This window comes from Globicephala melas, chromosome 19, assembly GCF_963455315.2.
Source record: "Globicephala melas chromosome 19, mGloMel1.2, whole genome shotgun sequence".
Classification (NCBI taxonomy): domain Eukaryota; kingdom Metazoa; phylum Chordata; class Mammalia; order Artiodactyla; family Delphinidae; genus Globicephala; species Globicephala melas.
Genome location: NC_083332.1, coordinates 27,316,290 through 27,343,457, shown reverse-complemented (window position 1 = coordinate 27,343,457; position 27,168 = coordinate 27,316,290). Strand labels below are relative to the sequence as shown.

General features: G+C 48.4%; 1 protein-coding gene across 1 annotated transcript in view; it reads left to right on the top strand.

Moving 5' to 3' along the window:
* The window catches only part of LOC115840277 (ATP-binding cassette sub-family C member 12), a 59,328-nt gene that overhangs the window by 10,552 nt on the left and 21,608 nt on the right, over nt 1-27,168 (top strand). Inside the window, 15 exon segments of the mRNA XM_060289007.1 lie at nt 1,637-1,785; nt 4,366-4,473; nt 8,853-8,967; nt 8,970-9,148; nt 12,660-12,731; nt 15,111-15,130; nt 15,132-15,224; nt 17,520-17,592; nt 19,183-19,386; nt 22,790-22,851; nt 22,853-22,916; nt 23,026-23,101; nt 23,199-23,249; nt 26,060-26,155; nt 26,840-26,935. Of these exon segments, the coding sequence (XP_060144990.1) occupies nt 1,637-1,785; nt 4,366-4,473; nt 8,853-8,967; nt 8,970-9,148; nt 12,660-12,731; nt 15,111-15,130; nt 15,132-15,224; nt 17,520-17,592; nt 19,183-19,386; nt 22,790-22,851; nt 22,853-22,916; nt 23,026-23,101; nt 23,199-23,249; nt 26,060-26,155; nt 26,840-26,935 (1,458 nt within the window).

Sequence of the window (27,168 nt, the reverse complement as noted above, 5' to 3'; positions counted from 1 at the left end):
TAAAATGTGCTGAATGAGTGAACATGTGAATTAATTATAGGATAAAATGGGTAAAATGCCACAAAAGAAACTGAGAGGAGCTCCATGGGTGTGAGAGATGAGCCTCCTGGCAGAGGTAGCGTTTTAGACAGGCCCTGAAGGATATAGCAGGGATGTGGAAACAGATGGAGCTGGGGAAGCCCCCTGGGCAGGAGCAAAGGCCTGGAGGCTTTGCGTGGGGAGAAGGAGGTGGCTGGTGTTCTTGAGGGGAAGGGCGTGTGGACAGCATGCTTTGGATCCCAGCCTCTTAAGAGGCAAGTCACTTAACCTGCTAAGCCTTTCCTCTACTGTCAGAAGGGCATAATGATGGCTTCTGCCGTGTCACACTGTGGTGAGAGCAGCCGAGGGAGAGCGTGCCTGTGCAGGGTTCAGCCCAGCACCTGGTCTGTAGGCAGCCCTCAGCGAGAAGGGCTGTGACACCATGTTGCTAATGTGAAAGGGTTTTTGCAGAGGACGCTGGGATTGCCATTAAGGACTCTTTAAACAGCAGGGGAGGGAAGCTTGAATTTTATGTGTGAGTGGTGCGGAGTCATGGCCTCATCTGGACTTACGGAAGGGAGATGTGCTCTTGGGTTTTTGCAGCTGTTCCTGAGACAAAGGGCAGGGGCCTCAATCTGGCAGTCTTCAGGCTGTCATATGTGTTTTGTTTGGCCCCTACAGTACTTTAACTTTTTCAATTAGTTCCCAACATTTAAGAGTAGGGAGATGTCTCATAAAATTCCACATTTCAGACTTCAAAACAGTCTGGTGAGCCTGGGACATCCTCGCTCTGGTATTGCTCTCTGCCCACTCCCTTCATTTACCTTACTTGCCTGACCCCTGTAGGCATCTGAGTGTATGACTCCTGACACACAGAGAGTCAGATCAGGAGGGACCTTGGAAACCATCCAGCAATGGCAGCTGACATGTACTGAACCCCCAGTACATGCTGGCATTGTGCTCCGGGCTGTCTGTGCTTCCTCCCATTTAAACTTCACAACAAGAGCCCTTAACACTCATTTGCAGGAGAACAGGGCAGGAGTAATATGTTTCTTTTTTTAAAAATTGAAGTATAGTTGGTTTACAATGTTGTATTAGTTTCAGGTGTACAGTAAGTGATTCAGTTATACATATATATATTATATATGTATGTATATAATATATATATGTTCTTTTTCAGATTCTTTTCCATTATAGGTTACAACGTATTGAGTATAGTTCCCTGTGCTCTACAGTAAATCCTTGTTGTTTATCTATTTTATATATAGTAGTGTGTATCTGTTAATCCTAGACTCCTAATTTATCCCTCCCCCTTCCCCTTCCCCTTCGGTATCTATACTTTGTTCTCTATGTCTGTGAGTCTCTTTCTGTTTCCTAGATAAGTTCATTTGTATTACTTTTTTAGATTCCACATATAAGTGCTATCATATGATATTTGTCTTTCTCTGTCGGACTTACTTCACTTAGTATGATAATCTCTAGGTCCACCCTTGTTGCTGCAAATGGCAATATTTCATTCATTTTTATGGCTGAGGAATATTCCATTGAGTAATACGTTTCTTAATGCTGGTGCTTGACAAGCAAAATAAGACCACCGTGGACTGCTTCTATTTCACAGATATAAGGAAGAGGGAAAGGAGATTACTGGAAAAAGCTGGATTTGTCCAAAGTGGAAACTCAGTGCTGGCCCCCATTGCATCCACCATAGCCATTGTACTGACATTCACCTGCCACATCCTCCTGAGATGAAAGCTCGCTGCCCCAGTGGTAAGCACCTCTTTAGAGCTGGCCTCTTCTGTACCCAACTCTGCAAGTGCCAGGTGGGTAGCTCCTCTGGCACTGGCATCAGATCACCCAATCACGGTGAGCCAGAAGACAGCAGAATTCCACCCTGACTTCTAAGACAAGTACTTGAGCTGACTGGGAGCCGAGGAGAGCTTAGTAGCAACTCTTATTCAGTCTACAGCAGGGCAGGGGTAGTAGTTAATGCTGGAACACAATTTTTCATTTGGACATTGAAACCAAAGGAGCCCTTGGCTATTTTATTCTTATTTATCCATATATACGCCAAGAAAAGAGTTGGTGAAAGTTCTCCGGGTGGGAGGGGTGTCAGTATTGGGAGAGGCAGTGTGGTGTCCAGATCAGGGTCCCCCTTGTTTAAAGCCTGACTCCACACTTGCTAGCTATGACTTACAATTCACGGAACCTCTCTTGTCTCGGTTTTATTATCTGTAAATGGGGTGATGACAGTCCCTATCGTAGTGAGGATGGAAGTTGTCTTCCACAAAGCACTCGGTCAGCACCTCGAATGCGGTAAATGCTGCGTAAGTTGTTGCTGTTCTCATTAGCCTTATGCTCACCCAGGCCAGGCATATTCGGGTTGAAAACCTCAGAAGGAGAATTGGAGTGAACGTGAGGGGCTCAGGACCTGAGCTAGAGAGGAAATGGCCCCTGACTGAAATAAAGAAACAAACATTTCAGATATTAAAGCAGCGTCTGAAGGGCAAGTTGGAAGAAAGAACGTAAAGGCAAGAAAAAGAGAGAGAGAGAATGAAATAAAAAAGGAGAGGTATGCTCACCAGAAAAGAATTGCACCAAAAATCAGGGATCTGGAGGGGAGGGACGTTTGAGAAGGCAGGATCCTCTTCTGGGGCATTCACTGTGGCGCTGTCAATCCAATTACTGCCCCGTGTTTCTTTGGGAGATACCTTAATTTTCTTAGTTTCTTCACACACATTTTTCTCTCACACACTCTGGGGGCTTGAACATAGCCATGAACTGAAAGCCAAAACGAACAGCAATGGTTGATGTACAGAATGAATGTTACTGGATTATAGTGGCTGCTGTCTACCATCCCAAACCAAAAAATTTTTTTTTCCCAGAACACACCAAGCAAATTAATTTGAAACCAAATTGAGTGCACATGTTAATATTTTTTAAAACAATGATTTAGAAGAAATCTAGACCAAGAACAAATTCCCTGAATGCGAGGCTCGTATTTCTTTGGCCTAAGAATCCCTTTCAGTCTCCTCCCCTGCCAGAGCCACATGAGTAGGAGGTCAGCCCTGAGGAGCTGTCACATCAGGCAGCCCGGGGACTCTGCTAGCCAGGGCCTGGGCTTCCTGAGCCAAGATAGTGCTCTAGGACCTGGGGGAGCTGAATTCTCTTTGGGGATGTATTTAGGACCAGATGTGATGAAGGGAGCATCTTTCATCATCCTCTTAATGAACTAACTAGGATTAGTTGAAGCCTGGGGGCCCTGTCCATGGGGCCCATTCAACAGCAGGAAGGATCACTCCAGATTTGTCGATGGAAGTTGTGTTTTTAATTTCTTAGATGGGTGGTTAGGGAGAGGCTGCTAATTACAAGGACAGATGAGAAGATGAAAGCTGAGAGATGAGATCATGCCCCCTGTGGGGCACCCACAGAGCAAGGAAACTTGTCTTCATTGAGGCTATATGTTATTATCCACCCACCATGCAGGGCTCAGTGGGGAAGGCCCTAGTGAAGGGGGGTCATTTTTCATTGTTTTGGAAATGACAGTGGAACCAAGGCTCTCAAATTGGTCCCTTATGTGTGTGTGGAGGCAGGGCATGGAGGCCAGACCCTGAGGGCAGGAGAACCAGCAACCAGCCTGGGCCAGGCACATAATTCTAGGGAGCTTCCACCTTCAACACTGGTCTCTGTGTGGTATGTAAAAGGATGCTCTATCTCTGAAGGGTCAGATGCCTCTGAAGCAACCGAGAGAAGGGGATAATTTAGGAAAAATCTGCATAGGTTTTTTTTGTTGTTTTTTTTTTCACGGTACGCGGGCATCTCACTGTGTGGCCTCTCCCGTTGCAGAGCACAGGCTCCGGACACTCAGGCTCAGCGGCCATGGCTCACGGGCCCAGCTGCTCCGTGGCATGTGGGATCTTCCCGGACCAGGGCACGAACCCGTGTCCCCCGCATCGGCAGGCGGACTCTCAACCACTGCACCACCAGGGAAGCCCTGCATAGGTTTTTGAAAGAATGGTCTAGGCCAAATAAGGATATGGTATGGATGGAGATTTCCAAAGGTCCTCAATTAGAGGCCCTTTTCAGACCTTATCCTCTGGATTGACAGAGATAAGGGGATAAGTTTCCCACCATTTTGGTGAAAATCCAAACGCAAAATAGTTTAAGATGTTAATACCTTCAATTTGCCAACCCATGATTTCTGAGCCATGAAATGAGAAAATTTTTCCTCTGAGAATCCCAACTGTGCTACTGGTTCTCATCTCAGGAAGTTTAATCCCCATGGACTTAATGGTTCAAAGCCAAGGCAACATCCCATCCTGAATTCTATACCTCTCTTTTGTTCTTCAGGCATTTAGTGTGATTACCATGTTTAATGTAATGGAGTTTTCAATTGCAATCTTACCTTTCTCGGTCAAAGCAGCAGCTGAAGTCAATGTCTCTCTAAGGAGAATGAAGGTATAACTAACACTGGGTGAGCAGGGAAGAAAGTTCTCATTTGGGGGCAGGAAAATTCCCAGATAAGGGGAGGCTATGTCAACCCATTGGAGGGCTGGTTCACTGGTTTGGTGGGTGTTGGGAGAAGAGCCTCCATTCAGTGTTGGATACACAAATATGCATCAAGCAGGATATAGGCAGAGTATTATAGGTGGCCTGCCCTTTTAGTAAAACTGAGATGGAGTCTCCACCCAGGGAGATGATGTTCCTGACCCTCTACTCTTTCTCCAAGCCATGACTCTTAACTTGTTCCAGGAGTGGAGCTCAGTTTGCACTGAGCCATCTCCCCTTTGCCTACCTAGTTTGTCCCAGGATGTGTGTGGTGACAGAAGTGATGAAGACGGTGGCGGGGGGAGACACCATATTTATACACTCATTTAGTCATTTTATTTATTAATTTATTCATTCATCAAAGATTTACTGTGTGAGTCCCAAACAGGATCAACACAAAGAGAACCACATAAAGACACATTGTAATTAAAATGGTAGGAAGTAAATTGGTAGGAAGGTTAAAAGACAAAAGTAGTAAAATCATCTAAATCCACAATATATAGTTAAGGGATAACAAAACAAATTGATGTAAAATATGGAAAAACAGTACTTGTGGGGGAAGAGAGTAAAAACTCAGGGTTGTTAAAATGCATTTGAAATTAGGAGATCAGCAACTTAAAATAATCGTGTATATATATGTATAGATTGCTATATATAAACCTCATGGTAACCACAAACCATACATTTATAATAGATAAACACACACACAAAAAAGAAAGGAATCCAAACATAACACTAAAGATAGTCATCAAATCACAAAGGAAGAGAGCAAAAGAAGAAAAGAACAAAAAAGAACTACAAAAACAACCCCAAGACAATTAACAAAATGACAATAACTACCCATTATTACTTTAAATGTAAATAGACTAAATGCTCCAACCAAAAGACATAGAGTGGCTGAATGGATATGAAAACAAAACCGATATACATGCTGCCTGCAAGAGACTCACTTCAGATCTAAAGACACACACAGATTGAAAGTGAGGGGATGGAAAAGGCATTCCATGCAGATGGAAATCGAAAGAAAGCTGGAGTAGCAATACTTATATCAGAAAAAATAGACTTTAAAACAAAGACTGTTACAAGAAACAAAGGCATTACGTAATGATCAAAGGATCGATTCAAGAAGAAAATATAACAATTATAAATACATATGCACTCAACATAGGACCCACTTAAATATATAAAGCCAATATTAACAGATATAGAGAAATTGACAGTAGCACAGCAAAGGAAAGCATTGGCAAAATGAAAAGACAACCTACTGAATGGGAGAAAATATTTGCAAATGATATGACTGATAAGGGGTTAATATCCAACATATATAAACAGCTCATACAACTCAACATCAAAAACCCAAACAACCCAATTAGAAATGGGCAAAAGAACTGAATAGAAATTTTTCCAAAGAGGAAATGCAGATGCCAACAGGCACATGAAAAGATGCTCAACATCGCTAATCATCAGGGAAATACAAATCAAAACCACAATGAGATATCACCTCACACCTGCCAGAATGTTTATCATCAAAAAGAACACAAATTACAAATGTTGAGGAGGATGTGGAAAAAAGAGAACCCTCGTATACTGTTGGTAGAAGGTAAATTTGTGCAGTCACTATGGAAAACAACACTGTGGAGGTTCCTCAAAAAACTAAAAATAGAACTACCATATGACCCAACAATTACTCTCTGGGGTGTATATCTGAAGAAAACAGAACACTAATTTGAAAAGATACATGCACCACAATGTTCATAGCAGCATTATTTACAAAAGCCAAGATACGGAAGGAACCTAAGTGTCCATTGAGAGATGAATGGATAAGGAAGATGGTGGTACATATACACAATAGAATATTACTCAGCCATAAAAAGAATGAAATTTTGCCATTTGTATGAATGTGGATGGACTTGGAGGGCATTATGCTAAGTGAAATAAGTCAGACAAAGAAAGACAAATACTAAATGATATCATGTAAATGTGAAGTCTAAAAAAGTAAAGCAAAATACCCTGAATATAACAAAAAGGAAACAAACTCACAGATATAAAGAACAAACTAGTGGTTACCAGTGGGGAGAGGGAAGGGGAAGGGGCACGATAGGAACAGGGGATTAAGCGGTACAAACTGTTATGTATAAAATAAATAAGCTACAAGGATATATTGTACAGCACAGGAATATAGCCAATATTTTATAATAACTTTAAATGGAGTATAATCTATAAAAACTTTGAATCACTATGTTGTGTATGTGAGACTAATATTGTAAATCAACTATATCTCAATTAAAAAAAAGATTTACTGTATGCTTCCTATATGCAAGGCACTGTGGAAAATGCAAATATAAGGAAGAGAGTCTTTACTCTTAAGAGCCTCCAGTCTAGTACAGGACCAGGTATCCCAGTAATTGCTATATATAGTAAGGGTGAAAGTGATGTGTAGGAAGGGCAGATAAAGTGGTTTTGAAGTTGAGGCAAGGAAAGGAAAAGGAGAAGCACATTTCAGTCAAGAGAACAGTGCGTTCAGACCTCTGTGAATTGATTGGAAGATCTTATTTACTCACGTCTGAAATGTGGATGTCATTTTAAGCATCCTAGGTGCCTGTATCCCTCTTCTCCCTTACCATCCACATTTAACCAATCAAGAATCCTGTTGGGACTTCCCTGGTGGTGCAGTAGTTAAGAATCCTCCTGCCAATGCAGGGGACACGGGTTCGAGCCCTAGTCCAGGAAGATCCCACATGCCGCAGAGCAACTAAGCCCGTGCACCACAGTTACTGAGCCTGCACTCTAGAGCCCTTGAGCCACAACTTCTGAGCCAGTGTGCCACAACTACTGAAGCCCATGTGCCTAGAGCCTGTGCTCCGCAACAAGAGAAACCACTACAATGAGAAGCCTGCACACTGCAACGAAGAGTGGACCCCCACTCGACACAACTAGAGAAAGCCCGCACACAGCAACGAAGACCCAATGTGGCCAAAATTTAAAAAAACAAAAAAAGAATGACACAAATAATAGTTAAAAAAAAAAAAAGAATCCTGTTGACTCATCTCCTGATCACTGCATTCCTTCAATTTTAAGAGGCACCGTTTATGAGATTGGATTGGAAGGTGCACTGTTGAGTTATTACATTTTGAACAAAACACAGAGTTAACCTCATGACATTAATTGTGTAATGATACCCAATATCTTAGACTAGAGGAACAATGCTATTTCTTGACTCCACAACCTCCACTCTGTCCCTAGTGTCATCACCTTCATTCAAGACTTCATAGTCTCTCATCTGAACTATCACAGTGACTGAAGAACCAATTGTCTTTTTCCAATGTTGTCCTTTTCAAATACATATTGCACTGTTAATTGAGCTTTAAAATATTTGTCTGATCACTGACATTAACCTGCTTGAAATCCTTGTCCTTCACTCTCCAGGACTGAGCCTGAGTCCTCCATCAGCACGTCCTCAGTTATGTCTCCACTTCATTTCTTATCCCCTTCCTACCTTGAGCTCTGGCCCTCGGTTATACTGAACTTCTCGTCTTATACCTCTCATCCCCCCAAACCATGCTATTGCCTGTTTTTGCTCATGCTGTGCCCTCTACTAGAAAGCTCTCCTCCCCTAACCCCTCCCTCATCTTTGCCTGTACAGCACTGTACAGACTCAGCTCAGGCATCAATTACATGGGCCTCCAGGATGCGGAGCCAAGTGTCCCATCCCTGGCAGTTACAGGGCTTTGTCCCTGTCACATTTCACTGAAATGATCTGTGCATGTTCCCATCTCCGCCTGGACTGCAGTCTCTTCAAGGACAGGAAGCATGCCTTATTACTAATATTTGCATTTCTGTCGTTACCCCAGAATCTGGTACAGAGTAGGCACTTGGCAGGTGTTTTGTTGAACTGAGCTGAGTGGGGACTTAGGAAGAAGACACAGCAGAGACAGAACATGTGACCTTGGTTTCATAAGCATTAGTGTCAAGCAGTGAAGCCAACCACCCAAAGACTGGCAAAAGCTGGCCATCTTGGGCATAAGGGTAAACTGTAGCTGGGATCAGCATTCTCCAATGTGGGTGACCCAGATAGGCCTTGTGCTTAAAAAGGCAACCGTTCTACATAGTATGAGCTAATAGACTATTTTTGCTGCAGCTTCTCCTGGGGGAATATCTTCAGAATACCTTTCCTGGATGTCCCAGGTAGAATTCCCAAGATTATGATTTGGGGTCATTAGAAGATATACTGGGATGATTCTTGCAAATGGATGACGTCTGCCAAGTTAATTTTGTTTCTTTACTCTTAGAAAATTCTCATAGCTAAAAGTCCCCCATCTTACATCACCCAACCAGAAGAGCCAGATACAGTCTTACTTTTAGCAAATGCCACCTTGACACGGGAGCAAGAAACCAGGGGGAAAAGTGACCTAAAGAAGTGCAGAATCAGAAGAAGCATCTTCTTAAGAAACAGAGGCCAGAGGCATACAGTTTGAGTCCATCGGGTCAGGGAGTCACCAGTGCCCAGGAGCAACGTGGCAACCCCAAATCGGTTCTGCACAATATAAGCTTTGTGGTGAGAAAGATGGGTACGTGTTCCAAAGGTGTGACCTCCATCCTTCTTCCCTGTGTCACAGGACCATGGCCTTCTCAAGGCTGAATATAATTCAGTTTGAGCAGGAGGTCATGGTGGGATGTCTCCATTTCTCCCCAAATTTTAAAGCTATGCAAATGAAGCCTGGAGACATCTCTTCAAGCTGAGAGAATACTGTTGTCTTAGTGGTTGTATTAGTGCCGATCTTCAAATTCCACAGGAGTTGAGAGCCAGTTGCAGTGTTTAATGGACAATCCATTTCAGGTGGCTAGACTCAAACTGACTAGCTTTCTTAAGTCTTTTCAGATTTGTTCTTAAATTCACGTTGAAGTCCAATAATAGATTATAATTGCTGACAGTTATGAGCAATTTCTATTTACGAGGCACCTAATTAACTCATTTAGCTACCCCAAAACCTTACGAGGTGGGTGTATAGCTGCCCCACTTTATGACTGAGGAACCAGAGACACAGCAGGTTAAATAACTCGTCCAAGTCATACAGCTCGAAAGTGGCAGAAGAGGGCTTCACACCCAGGGTGCCTGGTGCCACCACCTGCTCTTAACCACCAAGCGACACTGCTCTTGTAAAAAGCAAAATGAGTGCCACAAGCAGCCTAGGAACAGAAGCCGGCCAGATTCTGCTGATTGCCTCCCTCCCCTCGGGATTCGGGGGTGGAGTCCTTAGAGCAGCTCTGCATTTGGGGAATGTTTGATCTTCTCTTGCATGTGGTTTTCTTGCCCTGGGTACTCGTCAGCCCACAGCCCGATGGCAGTGTTGATTTTGCTGCAAAGGGCTCAGCATTAATCTTGTGCCTAATATTTTAATCTCCCGTCTTGTTGACTCACCCTTTCCCCATGTGAGCACTATAGAGGGAGAGGTTCTTATGTATTATGTGACGCTAGGCTCAGTAACCGGTGTAGAGTGATACCTCGTAGCTAACAAGGCTCTCTGCACATATTCATTGGAAATGATATTTGGTTGGCTGAGTGCAATTGAGCTTGGCTCTCAGTGAAGTCTTGCTGTGTGCAGCCCACTTGCTTTCTCATCACTCTTCCCCGCCTCTGACGTGCAGCACCCAGATTACTTCAACCATGCCTTCAGCGTTGCTCCAGAGAGGACTCAGTGAACAGCTCTCGTGTTGTAAAGAAGCCTCCTCAGCCCTTCAATCGCTTTCCTCCTTTTCAGTACGTTGGTGGCTCATGACTTGTCGTCAAGGACATGGTCAAATATTTTGTGAAATAAGGTGAAGACAAAGGGTGCAACACAATATCTTGGGGATTAGGGCTATGCCTCTCTAGCCTGGTGGACCCGGGCTCCAGTCCCAGCCACTCGCCAGCTGCATGGCCTTAAGCATATTGCCTAACTTCTTCAAGCCAGTTTCTTTACCTGCTCCATGGGTATTTTAATAATAGTACCCACTTCACAAGGTGGATGGGAGGATGGAAAGACACATCACGCACAAATGCTAAGTCCCCACGGACGGGAGCTATTGCTGTTGCCTTTTTCCTCTAACAATCATGTCCAGCTTAAGTGCTGCCCTTAAATGTCCTAAACTCAAGGCATCTATGTTTTTCCAAATTTAGTTCTAAGATTCTATTAGACCATAGCCTCCTTGAGGTCAGGGTACGTATCTGTGAACTTGTTCACAGTCGTGTGGCCTTACACTGAGCCCAGAGCCTGGCACAGAGTAGGTTTCCAATAATGTTTTCCAAATAATCAGAAACTCAGGGGTGCAGGCCTCATGGATTTCCTGCTGAAGACAAGGATGAATCTAGAAGGCTTAGATCTGGCCACAAGTAGTGGACAGGACTCAACTAAGAGCCAAGTGTCTAGGGAAGCTGGATCCATCCCTGTGTCTCTTTGTCCCAAAGTTTTCATAATGCCTTAGTTCCTTGTAGTCCTTTTGGTGGAATTAAAATGGATCCGCTTCACTTACCTGCAGCGCCAGTGACAGTAAAGGTAGGGACTGCGTCTACCTTGATCACTGCTTTATTGCCAGTGCCTAGTGCAGTATCTGGTGTTCAGTAAAGACTTATCCAAGGGCTGAATGATGACAGGCAACAACCCTCTTGTGCTGGGGGTAGCAGGCAGGCGAGGGGCCCTCTGGTCTAGCTCAGGTGGGAAAGAAGCCACATTTGGCCCCGTGCTGGGCATCTTTGCTCTGAGGCATCACTGGGAGCAGGTCTCAGTGAGAATGTTCTAGATGTTCCAACTGCTGCATTGCAATATCTGCTTGAACACAAGAGTGGTCTCACCTCAGAGTCTCCACATGGATTCCTATTCTGCCAGCCGTGCCCCCCCCCCACCGCCATAACTACGCGGCTCACTCCCTTGCCCCCTCCGGGTCTTACTCAGACATCACCTGTAGCAGGTACTGTCAGTGACCCATCCGTGTGGCCTGGCCATCTTCCAGCTGCCAGATCTGCATCTGTGTGCCTGAGGGCCCTCCCCACCACCCTCAGTAAGCCGAGGGAGCAGCTCTCAAACACTGACTGTTGGCTATTTAACCTGACTCCCTCAGCCACTGGGGGGACAAAGCCATGCTCAGTTTCCGCAATTCCTTGAGTTTCCCAGCAGCATTGAGCTTCATTTGCCTCCTGTGGGAGCTGACCTAAGAGCACTCCCTTGATGGGCCACCTTCCTCCTCCTGTACCATCCCCCTCCCCCCAGCGGGTGTTTTCTGCACCTCCCCAGCAAGCTACCTTCACTCAATTCCTTGCTTTGGGGTCTCCTTCTGGGAGAGCTCAAGCTAAGAGGTCCACATGTCCAGTAAGGCTCCCCGCCCCCATCTCTTCGCTGCTTTATCTGCTCCCACGGCATGTATCTGACATACTCCATATTTTACTTATTTATCTTGTTTACTGTCTCCCCAACTAAAACATAAGCTCCGTGCGGGCAGACCCAAACTTTTGACTGTGATGTTCTCTGCTGTATTGTGCTATTGCTGGTGTTCAGAACAGCACCTGGCACAAAGCAGGCTTTAGCAATGATTTGTCAGCTGCATTGATAAATCTGCAGCTGTAGAAAAGGCCATGAAGCCAACACGCTGGAACAGCCTAACTGCTCAGTAATTTCAGACTGAGTTGTGATGGAGGAAGGATGCTTTAAGAGGACTTTTAAACAGCACCCGGCCTCCTGTACTTGCAGGCTGTCACTGTCCCTCTGGGCTATGCAGCCTTTGATGTCCATTAGATTTACTTTCCTGGAGTCGGCACAGGACCACCCTCCTGTTCAGGGCCTGTGTATCCCAGAGCAGCGCAAGGCTGTTCTGCATCGGTGCTTATACATGATTTCTAGAAGCCCTCCGGGTGCTGGGCTGGGGTGTGCAGAGGAGGCTCTTAATTAAGACTGAGGCTTCTGCCTCCTATGAGGCCGTGTATCAGGGTTGGGGGTGAGGCTGCAACTGCCACCTCACAGAGCCAGCAGTGTCCCACTGGTCCCTGCCTGGCCTGGCCAGTGCAGTTTGGTGGTGACTCTCTAAGAACTCAGAGAATGACTGTCTTTTTTCTGTTTCTCTGGTAGGGGAAGGTCTTGGGCATCTGTGGGAATGTTGGAAGTGGAAAGAGCTGCCTCCTTGCAGCTCTCCTAGGACAGGTAAGCTGTGTGCTGAGTGTTGTGATGATGGAGTGGCTCCCTGACGGCCACGTGTGGGGCCCTGGACTCGGCCGCACTGGACTCTGTGCTCATAGTTAACGGTGATGCCCAGGAGGTCAATGCACTTGGCAGTTCCAGGCCCATGGCAGGCGGGGCCGGGCCTTCCACGCACTGTCCCCGGTTTGCCTCCCGAGGACATGAGTTAAGCAGCGATAGCTTCCTTGCCTGGAGCTCCATCTTGGTCAAAGGAAGCAATGGGTCATTAAATCCATGGTTTTCTCATGACATGCTTGGCCTGTGCCAAATAGAAAGGCCGGCCAGGCAGCTTGGCGGGGAAAATCCCAGGAACCTGCGACTCTCGGTGACTTTAGATCCATCTCCATTTCCCCAGCGTCTGCCCTGAGCAGCTGTTCCTCAATGGAGGAGGGGCTGAATGAATGTGTGAACCAAAGTACACCTCGTGGTAGCAAGGGAGGGCGGGTGCACTCTCCTCCTTTGTCTGCTACTTCTAGCTGCTTGACCCCAGGGAAATGGCCAAGCCATTCACTGTATCCACAGTAAATGAATAGTTCACAGTTGCCAAGGCTTCTCATTCCAAATGAATGAGAAACTTTCTGGGGAAAGAAATTAAGTTCTCTTTCTCTCCACTCTGTGTTCCTAAAGGGAAGTTTGGACACCTGGGTTTGCCTTTGCCTGCCATAGAGAGAGGGGGATGCTAGGCTCAGAAGAGCCCCTCCAGACCAGGGTGACTCATTCTGGCCTCAGCTGACTCATTTGTAGAAAGAGTGAGAACTCCTTCCCTGCTTGAAGGCGGAGGCAGGGGCTGAGTTAGGTGAGCTGTGGCGGTCCCTCAGTCTCCGGGATTCAGCGTGAGTGCCTTTGATAACCCTAGAGTCGGTAGGGGCATTACAGGTGACCCAGCCCAATTCTCCACCTAATAACATGAGTCCTTTCCACTGAATCCTATAAGAGATGAGTCAACCTCTACTCAGATGCCTCCAGTGATGGGGAACTCATTATCTCTTTAGAGAGATTTGAGGTATATGGGAGTGAAATTTGCCTCATTTTAACTTCTACCCTATGGTCTGCTCCTGTGGAATGTCCCAGAGAAAACAGAATCCATCTCCCATGTGACAGTGGTGGGATCAGGCCCCTCACGTGGTCACTTGGGAGGCCCCTCACATGGTCACTGGGTTAAATGAGTGGGCTCTGGACGGCATGGTTTCACCAGCTATCTCAGTTTCATGAGCATGGATAAGTCACTTAACCTCTCTGAGCCCTGGTTGGCTCATCTGTAAAATGGGGCTAAGGATGTTGTGATGAAGACTAAATGAGATAACTGATATAATAGTAGTTACAGGACAATTCCCAGCGCCAGCCACAGTGATTAGCATTTTATATGTACTTAACACAGTGCCTGGCATACACCCTATTCATTTTCATTTATTATTATTATAGTTGTTGTTGTTATTGTTATTATCATTCTCTCTTCTCCAAGTCTAATGTTCTCTATCCCTTAGACCATTCCTGAGGAGGAATGGGGTCACATCCCTCGGCCACCTTGGCTATCGTCCTTGGCTGTGCCCAACACACTGCCGCTGGCCCATGAGCACCAGTCCTGAGCACAACGGCCTGCCTCATACACCCTTTCCTGACAGCTACAAGCTGTCACCACCACTAGCCTCTCCCGTTATCTGCTGAGGCTCACCCTGGAGGGCCATCTTAAATGAATGTGGGTACTCAGGGTCACAGGCCGGAGCCCATGCATGTTTCTTAATTGGATTCCTCATTGTTTTGAAAGTTCAGAAGTTCTACATGAAACTAGACTTTGCAACTCCTCTTGAAAAATTAGAAACTCGCCACAGCAGGCTTGCATCCTTGCTTGGCACCAACTGTGCAATGGAGTCAAGGTTGCTTCCTTAGGATGGGGCATGCCAGGGCCACCATCCACAGCAGTGCAGGCTGTGCCCTCTCCCTGGGGGCCTGGCTGAGGAGGGTGGGGTCTAGCCAGTGCACCTGGGGGAAGAGGGAGCCTTTGTGATGGGTCTGCTCAGAAAGCATCTCATCCTAGCTACACAAAGGTGCACATGTGCTAGCAGCAGCCTTGCAGCCTGTGCTCTCCAGAGCACAGGGCTCACCTCTGCCCCTTCTGGAACATGCCCACCTGGGCTCTCGCAGATGTTTGACTTTGAGACCCTTGGTCGGCACAGCCGGGCTTTGCAGTGTGTGGCAAGACAGCTTGTCACCCTCTTGCACCTTCCGAATTAATGCTCATACATTAAGTGGGTGGCGAGCGTGCAACAGGCCCCACCCCCACCCCCGCCGAGGAGAAGGTGGCGAGGCCTGGCTCACGAAGGTTCTCTGGTGTTGTTGCTCCAGATGCAGTTACAACAAGGAATCTGGGACTCTGGCCTACGTTTCCCAGCAAGCATGGATCTTTCAGGGAAATGGGAGAGAAAACATATTATTTGGAGAAAAGTATGATCACCAAAGGTAATATTAACTTTGAAAGCATGAGGCATTTTAGTATTTGGTATAATCTGCTACAGATGCTGATGCCATTGGTAATGATTGCTAACTGGGTTTCTTTAACGAGTTCTGATTAAACATTTGTCAGATCCAAATGGATGTTGCTTTTTCTCTTCCTGATCCAAGAGTTCTGGAGAGGTGCCTTCTGCAGACCTTTTTCTCTTCCTGATCCAAGAGTTCAAGAGAGGTGCCTTCTGCAGACCTGTGATCACGCTCTCAGAAACGTACGGAATCGCCACTCAATCCCAGTGCAGAGTAGCATATGTTCTGAGGTTCTCTGTAACAGTGCATATGGTGTCTGACTGGAGGAAGAGGAATCTGGCAAGTTTGCTTTAGGCCAAGTAACAAGAACTTTCCTTGAAATTGAGTGCAGCAGGTATGCAATTAGTCAGCCCTGAAACTATTAATTGACACCAGTTTTCAGGATATATCACTGCTGATGTCCCCAAAATGACCTAATGGAATGAAAACAAAGTTTAAGTCATAATTTTTGAATTCACTTTGGACCATTATATTTAAGCTCTGGAAATAGCTTCCTAAGGTTCTTTGCCGAGTTTGGTGTGCTGCCATGTACATTCTCTCGTTAGAGCCCCATAATCACCCATTTAAGGGAGGACCTGGCATCATATCCCCATTTTACAGATGAAGAGGTTGAGGCCCAGAGAGGAGAGCTGACCTGCCAAAGGTCAAAGCTATTAAATGTCAGAGGAACTGCAGGTCAGCATCATTTGTTCCCACTGGAACTGCCTGACAGCCCCCTCAAGTGCCACGATGCTGAAGGAAAGACAAATGGAGTTGGTTTTACAAATCTGGCTGTCAGCTCTTTAACTGTGGTCTGGACTTTCACATCTTATTGCCTGAACCCACAAACTCTATCCTTACTGACGCCATCGGCCAGCATGTGGGTTCTCAGCAAGAGATCTGTTACTTCCCCTCCTTTTTCCTGGCCACGACATCCTGTCATCAAGAGGCTCAGTCAGGGAGTCCTTGGCACCAGCCGAACTGCTCTGCTCAGCATCTCCTGGACTGCCTTTGCCTGTGCCTCCTCCCAGCCCCGCCTGGAATGGCTTCTCTTTCGCCAGAAGCAGACTAGAGGGAGGGATTCCTGTCTTTTATTATTAGGACACCAGAGAGCAAATATTTACCAAATACCTGCAAGACACAGGACTATGCAGGACCATGTGGGCCAGCAGGGTGGCTCAGGTGTAACTTTGCCCTTGAGGTGCTCAAGTCTGTAAAGGGTTGTAGGAGATGCATAATGGGCCAAGGAGGAACGTGCCAAGGGCAGGAGACTGTGGTGGACTGTTCAGAGGCAGCGGAGATCACAAGAGGGAAGAGAGGGTGGCGCTTGAATTGGGCTTGAAGGATGGACTGAGCGCCTTCCTATGTGGCATCTCTAGCAGGGGTTCTCCTCCTGGGGTGGATATTGAGACTCTCAGGACCACAGGAAGCAGGAGGGTGGGAGGAAGTTTAAGATGGGGGTGGAGCTGGCAAGAAGATGAAGATGCGCTGAGCAGTCTGAATCTCACAGTCAAAGATTGGCAAGGTGATAACATTCATTATAACTACCGCTGATGGAAAACTTGCGCACGACAGCATGCTCTTGGCTTGATATGTGTTCCCACTTCTCACAACCCAATGAGAGTTAGTAGCCTATTGTGTAGAGTAGAGAGTGAGGATCAGGGAGGTACAGTCATTTGTTCAAGGTTACCCAGATGGATTCAAGCCCAGGTTGTTCTGATTCCAAAGCTGCTGGCTTAACCACCAGGCACACCAGCCCTGAAGTTGACACATGGGCACAATGCTCAGGGCGTCAAGAGCTGCCAGGACGTAGTGCGTCACCTGCTGGGTAGCTACCTGTGACCTGCCTGCTCACTCTAAGCTGGCACCGCCCACACGCTTCTCCTCGTCTACTAGTGGTCTTGCGGCCTCTGGGAGGCCTCCTCCAGCGACCTCAGCCCTCATTGGTGACTCCCTGCTCTGACTCCCACGAGCAATTTTCCCTTCAGCTGTTTCATGTGCACTGATTTCATCTTTCTCGAATGGTGGGAAGCCTGTGAGCAGAGGGGCCCTCCCAAGTCAACTCTGCATCAGGTAAGCGGGGCAGAGGTCAAGGGGAAGCTGCCCTTGGACATCAAAGACCAAGCAATCAGCCACCTCCTCGCCTGCCCATGGCACCAGCGCACCTTTGGAGCAACCTAGGGCTGCATGGACGTGGGGTCTTTCTCACCGTGCTGACTTCTAGCTTTCCACCCACAGGTATCAGCACACGGTTCGTGTCTGTGCCCTTCAGGTGGACCTGAGCACCCCACCTTACGAAGACCTGACTGAGGTGAGTCAAACCCAGAGCTCAGCCCCACAACGGCTCATGGCAGCTCAACCGCCAGGTCCTATGGGCTGAAGCTCTGCAGGCACCAGCTCCTTCATATCCGTGTGCCCCAGAGGACAGAAAGATCCCAGGAAATGTGGGGAAAGTCAGGTTCTACCGTTCTGCGTTCTCCACCTGGCTCCTTTCTTGGGAGATACCACAATGGATGTGACACCAACTCCACTTGTGCTGGGCTCAGCCTGGTCACTCTTGGGGTCACTTCCAATTTGCCTGTCATCTCAGGGAAGGTTTCTGGTGAAAGGTGCTTCCTCACCTCCTGGGCCAGCTCTGTCATCCTAAGACAGAGGTCATGGGTACAGCATTGTGGCTGGAGGCCCAAGGGCCCCTTCCTGCCTCACTGGCCCTGCCCGCCCAGGAGTATAAGGATCATCTCCAACCATTGCCCCCCAGGGTTTTGTTTAAAGGGCTGGCTGGGTCCTGGGCTGAGCCTGCCAACTCAGGTGACCCAGGGGAGTCACCGGGCCACCTTCTGTCTTCCCATCCCAGTGTACCCTCTGCACAGTCTTCCCACTCTGCCCAGGAGCCCAAAGAATGAGGCATCCTGAAGAAAGCCCAGTTCAGAGCACATTGTCATTCTCTGCTGGTACCTCCGTGTACCTGCATCAAAGAAATGGCCGTCACAGCCACTGCAGCCCTGGCCTTCCTGCCAGCGTTTGCTTCCACCCACCCCTACCTGCCTGCCTAGGTGTGCGCTCGCCTTCCAGGCTCTAGACCTCTGCTTCTGCCAGTTGCCACCCTTCAAGTTCCCACCCCAAATCCATACCCTTGAGGAAGACTTTCCCCAGACCCAGAGTCTAAAGTAATTTGCCCCAAAGTACTTAGTTTATGCTTCTCAGTTGGCACTTGTTAAATTCTTCTTTGTGCCATTATTATGTGTATAACTAGCAACCGCCCCCGCCCCCCCCCACACCGCTAAGATGCTAGTTCCCAGTAGACAGGGGAATTTTCTGGTCCCACTTCATGTGTCCAGCCCCAGTGCTCAGCACAACAACTGGCTGAACTCCTGGAGGCTCACTTTGTGTGGTGTGGTGCCAGGCCTTAGGGATGTAATGACGAAAAAGGCTGACATGTCTGTTATCTTCCTGGAGCTTAGACTTGCCTAGTGGGGGCGGGGAGTTGATCCACAGGTAAACAAAGAGAGACCCCTTGTCCCTCTTCTCCCAGACAGTTTTCCTTCCTGTTCACTTGTCCACTTGCCCAGAGCTTCCTGCTCAACAATGCCCTTTGGTGTTAGTGGTCAAGATGGAGCCCCTCCCTACAGGACTGCACTGGGATGGGACTGTTGTGAGCCAGGTGCCCCTCACTCAACACTGGAAGGAATTTTCCCTGTTTGCCACTGCCCACCAGGCTTCCTGCAGAAGTGGAGCTTTCCAGGGTAACTGGTGTGGCCAGGGGGTTCCTGTAAAGGGGTGATGAGCAGTCTGCAGAAGAATCTAGAGAAGCTTCAGGAAGTTCCTGGTCCCCAAGGACTGCAGGGTGGGGAATGGAGTCTGGTGGTGGACAGTAAGTAAGTAGCATTGCCCTTGTCTGCAGATCGGGGAGCAGGGCCTCAACCTCTCTGGGGGGCAGAGGCAGAGGATCAGCCTGGCCTGAGCCGTCTACTTGAACCATGAGATCTACCTGCTGGATGACCTGCTGTCGACCATGGACGCCCATGTCGGGAAGCACATCTTTGAGGAGTGCATTGAGAAGGTGCTCAGGGGGAAGACCGTCGTCCTGGTGACCCACCAGCTGCAGGTGACTGGGACCAGCAGGACCCATGAGGTCATGAAACGGGTGCGGTACTTGATGCTCACAGAGTCTCTTCCTCTGCCTAAACCTGTTGTCCTCACCTGGACCAGGTCAGGGAAGGGGAGAGGTGCACAGGAGACACCGTGACCGTCCCCGGCCATCCTGGCTCGCACCTGGCCCTGCCTGCTCCTCTCTGTGCATGGCTTCCATTGCCCTACCTTTGGGCTCAGTGGGGCCAAGACCTTTCCTCCATCAGAGGGAGATTCTCCAGCTCTGGACCACTGACCCCTACCTATGGGGTGGACATGGGGCATCTTCTCCAGCTCTGGACCACTGACGGTGGGGAGATGGGAAGTCGGGTAGGAACATTTAGACCAACCTTTCCTCCCGCAAGGGCTGGGCAGGCCTGAGGTGGCAGGGGATGACAGATCCCTTGATGAGAGGCCCAGATACCCCTGGCATCACTCCCCAGGGGAAAAAGGCTGGAGACCAGGACTTCACAACTAAGGCAAGAAGCTTCTCCCTGCCCAGAGCCACGCTCTCAGGCTTAGGAACATGAATATTGCCCAGGAAAGGGACTGACTGAATCCCCTGAATGAGCTTGGGAATTTGGCAGGGTGGGGACAGTTCTTACAGTGTCAGCCCCATGTAAAGGGTTCTGGATGCCTGGTGGGAATCCAGGACCCCTCTCTACCCTGAGATAAGCCAGGTGACCCCTGTCCTACAGTGACTCCCCAGAGATGTGCTCTGTGTGTGTGTGTACGTGTGCGTGCACATGCGTGTGCACGCACATGCGTGTGCGTCCCCTGCAGGAGAAGAGAGCCCACAGGACTGGCCTGTAATGAGAGGTCAATTGGAACAGAGGCAGCAGAAGTCCTGTCTTCTGACTCTCCTGTCACCTGTGGGGAAACGTTAAACTAGGGGTAAGAGGCAGGACTCTCAGCCTTTGCAAAGGTAAGTCAAGCTGGGATGAGAGCTGGCAGCAAATGAAGTTGCCATGGCTACAGGATGCTGTAGCCAGCATCTTTAGCCTCCTCTGTCAGTGGCCAGAAGGGCTGGCCAAAGAGGAAAAAGTTTCTTCAAGACCTAGGAAAACCAGGCCTTCCTATACCTGTGGCTTTGCCCCCAGCCTCTGCCTCTGTTTGCTGAGAGCTAGAGACCTCAGAATAAGCTCCAAGCATCTGAATTTTGTGTGGGGGGATTGCTCAGGTTTCCTCTGAGTGGCATCTGTCACCTCCAGGAAGCATCCAGCTGGGCTGGTGCAGACAAGACCTCCTCGTTCCTCTGCTGGGCAGGGACCAGGGTGAGGAGAAGGTTGGATTTCTTCTGGGACCCCATGAGGTGACTGGGAACGGGCTCTCGCCCATCTAGGGTGCTAAATATGGTGACCACAGTTCTGCAGTGCAAGGGTCCAGTCCCTGGAGACCATGTGTAGCAGGGAGGGCTGTCCTCCTGGAGTCCTGGGGGTGCACAGGGAGACTCCTGGCACCTGACGGATGTGGGTCAGAGCTGTCTTTGCAGGAGTCCTCAAGGGGGGAGAATGTGACCTTGGCCCTGGCCCAGTCTCTGACCCTCACTCACCAGCGGTATGAACTCAGGCAAGAACCCAGGAGGCCTCAGAGACTCTATTTCTCACCAAGGTCATTTCATCTTACTTTTTGTGTGTTGAAAAATACAGGCAGCCACCAGATGGCACTGGAGTCTCAGTCTGGCCATCAATTGTTGGGGAGGAGGCGCTCAGAGCCCGGACCTGGAGCCTGTGGGCTTTTCCAGAACACTTCTCGGGCTGCTTTTACTCTGGGGCCCGCAGGCAATCTGTATGCTTCCCGGTGCTCAGGCTGGACGATTGCCTTTCTATTACTTGAGGAAACAAATGAAATGAGGCCGCTGGCCTGCCACTGAAATCCAACCCAGGGCCAGATTTCGTGAGTTTGCAGAACAAAGCTGCTCAGATCACACCTAGTCTCACTGGAGAGAACTGGGAGCTTGCTGGCCAGAGGGGCTGCCCCAGGAACTTCAGGGGCTGGAATGTGTGTCCTTACATCTGTGCCTCAGTTTCCACATCTGAGAAATGGGCTGATAATAATGCTGCCTGCTTTCTTCACTGGGTTGTGGGAGACTGAGAGATAGGAGACGAGATCGGCCTTTGAAAGTTAGAAGATGCTGTGCAAAGGTGAGAGGTGATTTTCAGGAAAATGGCTCTGTCGGAAAGTGTCTCAACTGGACATTAAAAGCCAGACTGTCCCTCCTTGGGCTGTCTGGGAAAGTGGACAGGGCAGTTAGTACAAAGGACGCAGAAAGGCTGGAGCTGTCCAAAGCCAAGCGAAACTGCTGTCATTTGGCCTTTGGGGCACCACCCTCTTCCCCGCAAACCCAATCAGATGCACAATGACCGAATGCAGCTACTTCTTTCAGGGTTTCAATCAAGAGCATCAAAGGTAGATTTGACCTTGGACGAACCCCAAAGCACAGGGGAAAGACCTGTATTTCAAGGCCATGTTTTGGCCGAACCATCTTAGATCTCACAGCATCGTGTCCACCTCTAAGAGGGTCTTCCTGCCCCTAGATGGGCTGATCCTATGGGGAGAGCTTGGTCTCATTCCAAAATGAAAGGAAACTCCTCTTAGCAACTCTTTGATTTCAGGCGTGTTATGGAAATGAAGGGAACTCAAATTAGAAAAACAGAAGTGCTTTGGGCAAAATGTAGGATGCTATCATGAAATGCGGCTATATTTTTATTGTACAGATAAAGCTGGTGTAAACTCCTCAGGCCAGGTCGTGTGGCCTGGAGGCCGGAGACTGCACGGTAGGCTACATCACCTGTAGCCTAGATGAGGATGATGAGGTGGGCTTGTAATGTTACAACAGAGGGAAGCCATCTCTGAGGTCATATTTCCCCTCTCCACCAAACCTTGGCTGCAGGGACTTTGTCAATTTCATACTCCCAAGTCTCCATGATGAGATTTCTCAGCACAGCAGCTCACATAGGAAGCAATAACAAAGGAAGGCTCAGTATGCTTCACGGTGGCAACCAAAGGTCTCTTTTATACTCATGAGACCCATGGGCACTAAATCAGTGCTTCTCAACTGGGGGCCGTTTTGCCTCCTAGCCGGCACTGGGCAATGTCTGGAAACGCTTTTGCTTGTCACACCTGGGGGAGGAGGTGCTCCTGACATCTGGTGGGTAGAAGCCAGGGAGGCTGCTAAATATCCCACAATGCACAGGTCAGTCCCCACCCCACCCCACCCCCCAACCAAGAATTATATGGCCCTCAATGTCAGTGGTGCCAAGGTTGAGAACCCCTGGCCCAGATGAGCCTGGGACGCTGCTGAACGGGAGTCTGGCACGGCTCTCTTCTCTCTCTTCCAAGGCAGGAGCTCGTTGTAGATTGCTTTAATACCTCTGCAGTTCCTGGAGTGTCGTGACGAAGTCATCTTGTTGGAAGATGGAGAGATCTGTGAAAAGGGAACAGTTAATGGAGGAGAGAGGACTCTATGCAAAACTGATTCACAACCTCTGAGGGTTGAAATTCAAGGTAAAACTCTTCGGCCTTGGGTGCAAAAGATTGGGTGCCTTCCCTCATGATTTCTGGCCTGGAGAAGTTCTTTCATTTCATTTTCAGAGGAATTTCATTTTGTCTCCAGGATCCTGAGCACATTTAGGATGCAGCAGTGGTGGAAGCCCTTAAGGAGAGCCCTGCTGAGAGAGATGAAGAAACTGGTACAATCAGAGTTCCAATCACGCCTCTATTATCACCCATGGCTCACGAGTGGACACAGATCTCTCCTTATTTCTCACCCTAGTTTTGGCTCCAGAGATGAGAAACATGATGGAAAAGAACCTGAAACAGAATCAGAGTCTGTAGACATAAAAGGTATTTACTTTTCATTCCCTCAGTTACATACTCTTAACTATTTGCTGGGCACCTACCATTTGGGACAGAGAAGTGTAGGCACACTGTATGTCCTTTGGGGCAGCTAGAATTATGTGGTTTACTATAGTGTGAGCCTTGGGGCTCAACTGCCTGAGTCCAAATTCTGGCTCAACCACTTACTAGTTTTATGACTTTGAAGCAAGGTACTTGGCCACTCGGAACCTTAGTTCCTTAATCCATAAAATGGGGGAAATAAGAGTACCAGCTTCATAGGTTCTTGCAAAAATTACATTAGAAACTGTACATAGAATGAATAACACAGTGCCGACATATAGTAACCCTCAGTAGTTGTTGTTATGATGATGATGATGCTTAGTTGGAAAGATCAAAGCAATGCACAGAGATTAATTACACGCAAAAGTGCACACAGGAGATGTTTCCCAGTCTTTATGGGGAGCATTGAGAAAGAATTGTGCAACCGTGAAGAGACTGAGGTGGGATAAGGTTTTTCATTCTTTCCACAAAAGGACTCAACATTCTACTATGTGCCAGGCACTAAGCTAGGCTGGGGAGAGAAAGAAAATATGCCCCTGTCCTCGGAATCTTTTGGTCTGGTGGGAGCCACCTGCAAGAGGATAATCATGGGAAACTGTGATAAGAGTAATGGGGAGCTGGGGTGGGAGTGAGAAGTCAGGGAGGGCTTCACAGAGGAGGTGAACTTTGGACTGGTCCTTTAAGCATATGTAGGAGTTTGCCAGGGACACTCTGGTGACGAGGAGGGGAAAGGGGAGGACTTGGGCTCGAGGGCATCAGGCAATTCCAGGAAGGCAGAGAGGAGAGATGTGGGAGATAAACTTGGCGAGCTGTCTCTCCTCCTTAGACTCTGTTGCCTTCCATCCCTTTATCCAGTCAACATTTGTTGAGCACCTACTCTGTGCCCTGCCCCTCACTGGGCACTGAGAGGGCGGAGATCAAAATACCCCTAGCTCAAAGTGCCCACAGCAAGGTCCCTCAAAACTGTGTAGCTGAGAAAAACCCTTAGCATATTTGATCAAATTTAAGATGCCATCCATTTTGCGAGCACCATCGTTTTATGTAGCACTAAGAAAAGTCTCTGCCAGTTAGATGATGTGGCATACTACCGAATGGGACACATCCTGATTTCAGAGATGCTAAAATGCAGGGAAAAAATGTGAGTCTTCTTATCGATGAAAGTTGGCACCATTAATGGTGCTTGTGACAAATGCGTGCCCATTTGGAAAGACAATATATTTTTATCACTCTGGAGGCGGCCAAGGCTGAAGTGGGGGGGCCTGTAGTCTCTTCCACGCTTTCCCAGGGAAGCTCCAGCTCCAGGATTTGGGGTCCTGTGGGGAGAGTAAATCCTGCCCCTCTTCTCCTCCTCATGCCCCTTCTCTGGAGAGGAAAGGGAAAGTGTGAAATTAAATGCTCTGAGAGCTATAGGAAGGGAAGGGTTGAAGGTGACAGCCCACTGGGCTGGCACGAGGGCATTTTCCAAGGGCAGCGAAGGTGAGCAGAGCATCAGCAGCACGGCTGACTGGGCGGGGGCTGCGAGGGGATCTGACAGTTCCTTTTACGCTCTAGGGTGCCATTCGTTAGGCTCTGCCGACCCATCGAGGTGACCCCCTCATGCTGCAGCCCCAGAGGGAGACACAATGAGTGAAAGTCAGTCTGAACATTTCAAAGAAGCGTGAGGGTTCCCAGGCAGAGAGGATAATGGCAGCTCTATTCGTGGAGGCGCCTTTGAGATGGGACAGTTTTCCTGGCCAGCACAGGATGCAGAGAGCCCTGCGAAGGGGGGCCCCCTTGTCTGGCTTTATTTATCTCTGTTTACAAGAGCCATGCTCTTTACAGCATGCTGCTTTGGAGTGGACATTTTCATGCTCCTCTGTGTAGGAGAGGGAAGAGACGTGCATTCAACCCTGGCTTCTGGGAGCTCTTAGGCAGCCTCCCTGCACCTCTGAAAGCTGTTTCAATGAGAGCTTGACAGTCATTTGCCCTCACCCTTTGGGAAATGGAGAGGACTTGGGACAGCCACGTGGAGGGAATCAGGAATCCACCTGGGAGGATGCCCCAGGTTTCTTCTCATGGTGTGAGCTCCATGGTAGATGCCTTCTTGTTGGCCCTGTAGTAGATGGTGCGGGTGCCCTTAGCACTTCTGCGCACACAACCCAACACCCAGCTGCCATAACTGCATCCCTTTGCCTGGGGCTCTCTCGTAGCTGCCAGCTGCAGGTCAAGGTAGAAGTGCTGGGGCATTAGCCCCTGGGGAGAGCCCTCACCCAACAGCCAACGGGAGTTTGTGTAGAAACATCCCAGATCCCGCTGATCACGAGAAAGACCTCTGAGTTGTAGTTCTGTCCCAGCCTGAGATTTCTCTGTGCTGGGTTAAGCTCCCATCGCCCACGGGTGCTGCTGCCTTGATGAGACACCTTTTATTGTTGCCTTCCTTTCCCTGTACCCTTTAGCTCTGGAGTAAACTGCATGTGTTCACATCCTCTTCTTAGGATCTGCTTCTGCGGAACTAGATCAAGACAACCCCTGTCTCCCCAGGGCTGAGCACGTAGTTGGTGCTTAATAAATATATTTCTCAAAACACTGAAAATCACCTGCCTCACAGGGCTGTAATGAGGACCAAATAAAACAAAATGAGCAAAAGTACGTTGGAAATTTCAAAGCATAGGGCTAGTGGAAGAAAGGATGGCAGTTGGCCCTAGTGGTGGTCGGGAGTGGTCGGGAGGGGGCCTGCCCTGCCGGGAGCGCCGCAGGACTTGTGTTTGTCCCCACCGTTCCTCTGCACCAGCTCATCCAGACTGAGTCCCCCCGGGGAGGAACCGTGACCTGGAAAACTTATCACACGTACATTAAGGCTTCTGGAGGTTCGGTAGAAAACAACGGGTTTCTTGATTTAATTTGCATTAAAAAATTCTTTCTTAAACTGTTGGGTTCATGTTTTATGGTTTCTTTAACAATTACTCTCTTTATGCTAGGGTCATTTATCAGCGCTTTTATTCTTTCCTCCTAAAAATCTAAAGTCTGATAAAACAGCCTTTTAAATGGAATCATCCTTTATCTCCATTAAAGCTGCCAGACTCTCTTTATTGAAACTAAGTGAGCAGCAGCGTGACCCAGCTGTGGTTCTTGTAACCTCGCTCTCTAATCGCTGAGGACAGCAGCCGCCCACTCGTTGCCTGCCTTCAGTGCAAGAGTCATCTCCATGAGCAAAACATCCCTGAGCGTTTCGTTCCTTGTCTCCCCTCAGCAAGACTGGGATTTTGTTTGTTTTAAAATACTGAGTCATATCTATTAAAGTGAATAGTGGTGTTTTTTTTTAATATGTTGACAATTTGGACCCATGTTCCAACCAGGTGGAACAGATGTTCCCATTGGGGGTTCAGGGACCTAACACTCAGACTTGTCACATCAGCCTAGAAAGTGGTTCCTGGGGTAGAGGCCATTTTCCTACAGGCTTTGATTTTCCCACCAGGGTTGGACCCAAGGAAGAGGAGTCCCCGCCAGCCCCCTGGCCTCTGTAACCCCTGGCCCTCTATCCTCCCCTGCAGGGTACTTCCTCTCTCCGTGGTCTCTCTTCCTCGTGATGATCGGCAGCTCCATCTTCAGCGACGTGTGGCTGGGTGTCTGGTTAAACAAGGGCTCACCGCTGAGTTCCCTTTTGGCTTTGGGAAATGCTGAGTCAGTTGCTAATGGAGAGTCTGAACACCATACAAGGAGCCTTCCACAGCCCTCTCCACGAGGCTGAGGTCAGCTGCTTACACTACACAACTCAACTCCTGAAATCCCCTTTGATTTTTCAAGACAAGCAGGGCATCCAAATTTGTATGTGCCACGTTCAAATGTTAAAGGATTGGCTGAAAAGCTTGTGCCAGGCCAA